A 5,536-nucleotide genomic window follows, 5' to 3' on the forward strand; every position below is an offset into this window, starting at 1 on the left:
AGTTTAGTATTTTCAAATATCAATAATGAGACGTACATTTGAAAACTTGTTAATGATTATTGTATTATTTCAGTTGATTTTCATAATTAATAATTCAAATTTATGATTTTTATCACGAGGCCGTGAAAATATAATTAAATATAATTATTATAAAAAATAATAAATATATATATTAAATAGACAAAGTAATACGTGCATCGCACATGCATTTTACTAGTAGTTTATAAATGTACCAAAAAGAATTTATTTAAGTAAGTTAAAAAGATTCGATTATGTTCAAATTAGTCATCAGGTAATTCATTTTCGTAGTTTATTGTTTTCAGTATTCTTGGTTCTTGCCACTCAGACTTCAACAACAAACAGTGTGTAACTAAAATCAACCCTTTTTTTTTTTTTTTTTTCCATTTACAAGGCAATGAGAAATGTTAAAATAAATAAATAAATAAATAAATAAATAGTAATACAGCCATATCTTTTTGAAATTAAAAATAGTATAAAATTTCTCCGAATTTATGCAGAAAACTTATTCAAAATTCTGTACTACAACTCTACAGTAAACTCTGGTTACAAGAAACTCAAAAAATATCTATGGTGAAGTATGATTTTGAACACTTGCAAGAAGCCTAGTGAGTTTGCTAAGCGTCTCACGAGCAGATATGGTATCCGGATGATTTTCACCGCATATCGAAGTTCTTATAAAAACAGCTTTCCTTATCAAATCGTCTCCTACATCAAACTGTCCCCCTCTCACCATTAACTTGGCTCTAACTTCAAGCACGGTCGCCCTGGCCAACGCGAGTTCTTGCCAAATACAAGGATTCAACTGAGCGTTTGTCTGAACGGGTTTCCAGCAAAATGACTTATCCAACCAGTTTTCAACCGGGGTGACAAATTCTTGGTCTGCAGCTTCTAATGCATCTGTACATAGGCGAAGTAGTTCAAGTGCAGCACTGCACCGAGAGAAGGTGATGAATGTTCGTATCGCAAGTGGCAAGATCACTTCTTTTACGACCAACAAAAGTTCAGATATTTTGAGCTCGACGACGATAGGGTCCTTTCCAAATCCGAGGAGCAAGAAACACGCTGCCCATATGTGATCAGAGTGGCTGGATATGTTCCCGCGACTGGTGACAGCTTGCACCATGGCATGCGCAACTCCGGTGATCCCTCTCTTTCGAGCATAAAGTTTTACAATCCCGTTGAATTGAATGTTACCTTCCTTTGAACACCCTCTAGCTATGTTAAATCTTAATAGCAACGAGGATGCTTCTGCTTCTGATCTACGGGCATATGATGATGTGAAACCACAAGTTAAAGAGCATAGCATCTTTCTCAAGAACTGTCGGTTTTGCTGTTTTTCGGGTATTTTCTGAGCGGCCAAAGCTAACATGGGAACTGGTATGGGTGCTGGAGCAAACCAACCACTTGCTAGAGCCATTCTTGTCGCCAAACTCCTTGGTCCATCTGCATGGTCGAAAATGGAAAAACATACCTCTAAAAGCTGCAGAAGGAAATTATTCCGCCTTAATGAATGGTTTTCACGGCCCCATGCAGCATCCCTCAAAGGCATTCGATTAATGGTATCCAAAAGGCGAGTCGGAGTAATGGGAAGCTCGGAAAGAATTGCTCCGACTATAGCAAGACCTAGAGTTAACCTTCCAAGTTTTTCCTCAATAGTCCGTAATGCATCTATTTCTGTGATTGATAGATCTTTGATGCTTCCCAGCATTAAAGACATTGCCTCGACCCCGGATAGATAAGAAAGTTTTAGAGGCTCCAAATTCATCACACTGGATAAGCGTGTGGATATGATGACATGTGTTTCCCCACCGAAACGAGGTAGCAAATCCATTACCAGTTTGTGATCCCACCAGTCCTTTTCACTTTCCAGATTGTCGATTATCAATAAAAAGGGAATGTTTCGCATTAGCTCCTTTCGAACTCTGGCTATAGCTGCTTCCTCTTGCTCTTCAAAGCTTCTAGTTCGGCTTTTCTCCGTGCAGCTCTCCACCCCAACGTCAATTTCCAAGAATGACCATAAATTCAAGTAATTTTGTCGAATGTGTCTGCTTTCTCCACCAATCCATAGGACCATTTTATACCTTTGATGGTAACGGTAAGCGAACTCTATAAGCAACTCTGTCTTCCCGACTCCTGAGTCGCCTGATAAACAAGCGATTCCTTTTCCATACACAACTTTCATCGATCTCCTTCTCCTACTGGGCTTTCCACTACTCTTCGACTTTTGTGTAGGTTGCTGTGGTTGAGAAAATTCGGTGTTCTGCATCTCGATATCCTTCTCCGACTCCTTCCATGCTATTGGTTCTTTCCCTTTCCTCTTGGCACTCTCACTTTGACGTTTGCCATCCACAGAATTCGTCCTTCCCCAACCAATTGTCAAGTTTTTTCTCATTGGTCTCGCCTTGAGTTTAAAATAGTCTTTCTCGGAATCACCACTGACATCACCAAAAAGCATGAATTCAAGCTCAGATAACTCTCTTTTCCGACCAACGAAATTTTCGTTTCGAAGGTAAGGAAACTCTTCTTTCTCTGCCTTCTCTCTCCACTTGGTTATTCTATCGACAACACTTCGCCTTCCCAGCCTCAATGCCAAAAGGGTCACGGCTCGTAATATGCAATCCCTCCATTTACCCTCGTGAGCCTCGAGTTTCCACTCATCAGCACGAGAAAGGGAACCAACAGCATCTCTCCACTCCTTCTCAATTCCTCCATAGAGTAGCCATAGCTCGCCCCCGTATTTTTCCCAGAGCTCACCTCTTTTCTCGATAATATCCCTCACAAGGCAATCATTTGGACTCAAATCAAAGTACACGGGAACCAAATTCTTCTTGCTCGAGAAGAACCTCAGCTCTTCAATGGTGTGAGGATTTTTGAACGACTTTCTGGTCAAGATGACAACTCCAAATGTGCTACCATCCATTGCTTTCTCAACAATGCTATGTTTCCGAGAGTTTCGACACCTAGCCCTGTCTGTTACAAAACAACTCAGACCTTGTACCTCTAATTCGGCACGAAGCCAATTAGTAAATCGGAGCAATAAAGGCTTCTGGCCGTGAAAACCTATATACACATCGCAGCTCCTCAGTCTATTTGAAGTGAAGGACATCGAAGGAACTGCAGTTTCAAGAAGTTTTTCGGTCGTTTTGCTCTTACCCCTTTGTCTAGAATAATCATTTTGCCGACCAATGCTGTAATTTGACAAGGGACTATTGGATATTCCTGTGGAAGAAGATTCATTCTCCAACTTCAATGCTGTTTCACGGGGATACGTATCCGTCGAGGCAAATTTACTTGTTAAAGATTCGGATTCTGCAGTCCGGAAATCCAACTCTAGAGACTCCGTGTTCGTACTGGTGGCTTGACATGGAATGTCGGGATTCATAGTTACACGACATGCCGATGAGTTGGGAGAGAAGAAAGGTGATTGATTGGCTGAAAAAAATGCTGACGACGATGATGACAGATTCCTCAATGTTGTATTAGGTAACATCCCAAATCTAGAGCTGTCCTCTCGAGTATCCATTTTTACCATCATCTAATGCTTCATAAGCTGAAACTTCTTGCATTCTTAAAAGGAAATCACACCTAAAATACAGAACAAAGATTCAAAACTTGAAACAAGGTAACTCAATCTGAACTTAAACTCTAGAATACGAATATATGAGTTGATAATTAACAAGACATCGCATGAATGGACTGCGAGAAACGAATAACATCAAACAAAAACAGTGGCAACACGAATGAGGCCATCGCAACACAAATTGCAGTCTATATAGTTAACAAAGCAGAAGTATAGTATTACACACTGTGAAAATATATTTCTTGAGAAATAACTAGAGAGCCTTACAAAATCAGGAAAAAAAAAATACCAGATTTGAAATAGAATCAATAGAAGAACGGACTAAAATTCAACCATTACAACATTTATGCCTCGAGGATCCATCTTGAACATAATAACTCAAATTACAAATTCAATGGAAGCGCTGAAAAGCTTCAAAGATAATATCAGATCCGAACAAACTAAAATTAGACCAGCAATACACAAACCGGTTGCATAAAATACTCTGAATCCAGTTTCAATAAAACAAACCTCTGTCATCAAAGTTCAGATCTGACGAAGCTAAATAAAAACCAAGAATCGCAAACTAAACGCCTCAATTTCTTCACCTCATTTATGAGCCAATTAACCATAATAATTGATTTCAAAGGGTGTCCAAATTCATAAGTAAAGGCCCAAAGTCAGTGGCTTTTCTTTTTAAAAAATCTAAGCAGCAAAAACATCAAACTTCAAGAGAAGTCAGAGGAAAAGGACTAAACAAGAATCACCTTTTAGCACAAACAATCACCAACCACTTTTAATCACGAAATCTACACAAAAATTGACCAGAAATCTTAACCAAAACTACCAAATTCAAACTTATTAATACCTGGACTGAATCTTCCAGTAGCATGATGAAAATCCACCGAAATAGTGACCACAATCAACTCCTTGAAAGACTATCCATGGAACTGTAAAGGATTTTTTTAAAAAAAATCAAATCATTCACTCGTCAAACATGTCTTGGTTCGCAAATGTCAAATGCTGAATAGGGCTCAATTTGTCCAAAGAGAGGAACTGAAACAAGAAAGTATTTCTGTTCATGAAACAGACTAGTTCTTGAAAAGTGAGAGAAAATGGCAATGTAGATTTGGATTGAAATATAAATGGGGTGAGAGAAATTTGAAAATGGGTTTAAAGCATCAAATCCAACAGGGAAAAAAAATAACAGAAAGAAATAAAAAGAGATTCAACCATTTATTTTCTCTCTCCCTTCTTCTTCTTCTTCTTCTTCTTCTTCCCTTTTTCCCTCTTGAGTCGAGAGGTCTTTCTTTTTTCTGATTTCTCAGAGTCCACACGCACTTTTCTTTCTGCACTTTTAACTAATTCCGATCAAAAGCAGCCACCTTTCTCTACATAAAATAAAATAAACACAGAGATACGTATAATACACTTGGTATACGATGTGGGTATATAGTTTTTTCTTCTGAAAATCTGAGGAAAATGGGTGAGAATAAGAATGAAAAAGAGGAAAGAAACTGTACCATTGGAGAGGAGAGGAGGATATATGTGGGACCCTACACAGAGGACGGATCTGACGAAGAATGCTGCTTCTGTCAATGCACCTTAATTAACACATGTTAGTACAATCGTTGTTACTGTGTCTCTTTGTATTCTGTATATTTTCACTTGTTGTTTCTTTGTTCTTTAATGCATTTTTAGCTTCTTTTTCTAAGTTCATCGTCTTTATATTCCCACCATGCTTTGTACGTAAGGAATTATGTCCAGAAATATTTTTGTGAGAAATGTTACATACATTTTTGTGGAATCACACATAAAACCTTTGAAATTTGTATCAGAATGTGTGTAGGTTGCGAATGATACTTGAATTATTTATTTTTAGTGTAATTTGACCATAAACTAATTGATCATAAATTATTCTAGTTAGGAATGGCATCGATCGAGTTCATCTGAACT

At 38.1% G+C, this 5,536-nt stretch overlaps 1 protein-coding gene across 3 annotated transcripts; it reads right to left on the reverse strand.

Annotated features, from left to right (window-relative positions):
• Window positions 1–478: 478 nt before the first annotated feature.
• On the reverse strand, window positions 479–5,282 carry LOC140881525 (uncharacterized). Of its 3 annotated transcripts, XM_073286924.1 has the most exons (4): window positions 5,104–5,282; window positions 4,814–4,971; window positions 4,449–4,530; window positions 479–3,606 (listed from the first exon to the last, which is right to left on the reverse strand). In XM_073286924.1, exon 4 carries the CDS (start codon window positions 3,554–3,556, stop codon window positions 587–589), a length of 2,970 nt encoding a protein of 989 aa, XP_073143025.1. In that variant the 5' UTR covers window positions 3,557–3,606; window positions 4,449–4,530; window positions 4,814–4,971; window positions 5,104–5,282; the 3' UTR covers window positions 479–586. The 3 variants fall into 3 exon arrangements, with proteins under 3 accessions (XP_073143025.1, XP_073143008.1, XP_073143016.1); XM_073286907.1 differs by having other exon boundaries at window positions 4,814–5,282; XM_073286915.1 differs by having other exon boundaries at window positions 4,449–5,282.
• Between the last annotated feature and the right edge of the window lie 254 nt (window positions 5,283–5,536).

The sequence above is a fragment of the Henckelia pumila genome, chromosome 1 (assembly GCF_033568475.1).
Source record: "Henckelia pumila isolate YLH828 chromosome 1, ASM3356847v2, whole genome shotgun sequence".
NCBI lineage: Eukaryota > Viridiplantae > Streptophyta > Magnoliopsida > Lamiales > Gesneriaceae > Henckelia > Henckelia pumila.

Excerpts from the sequence above, each read along its gene's own strand:
- LOC140881525 (XM_073286924.1), bottom strand. The coding sequence starts at position 3,556 with ATGATGGTAAAAATGGATACTCGAGAGGACAGCTCTAGATTTGGGATG.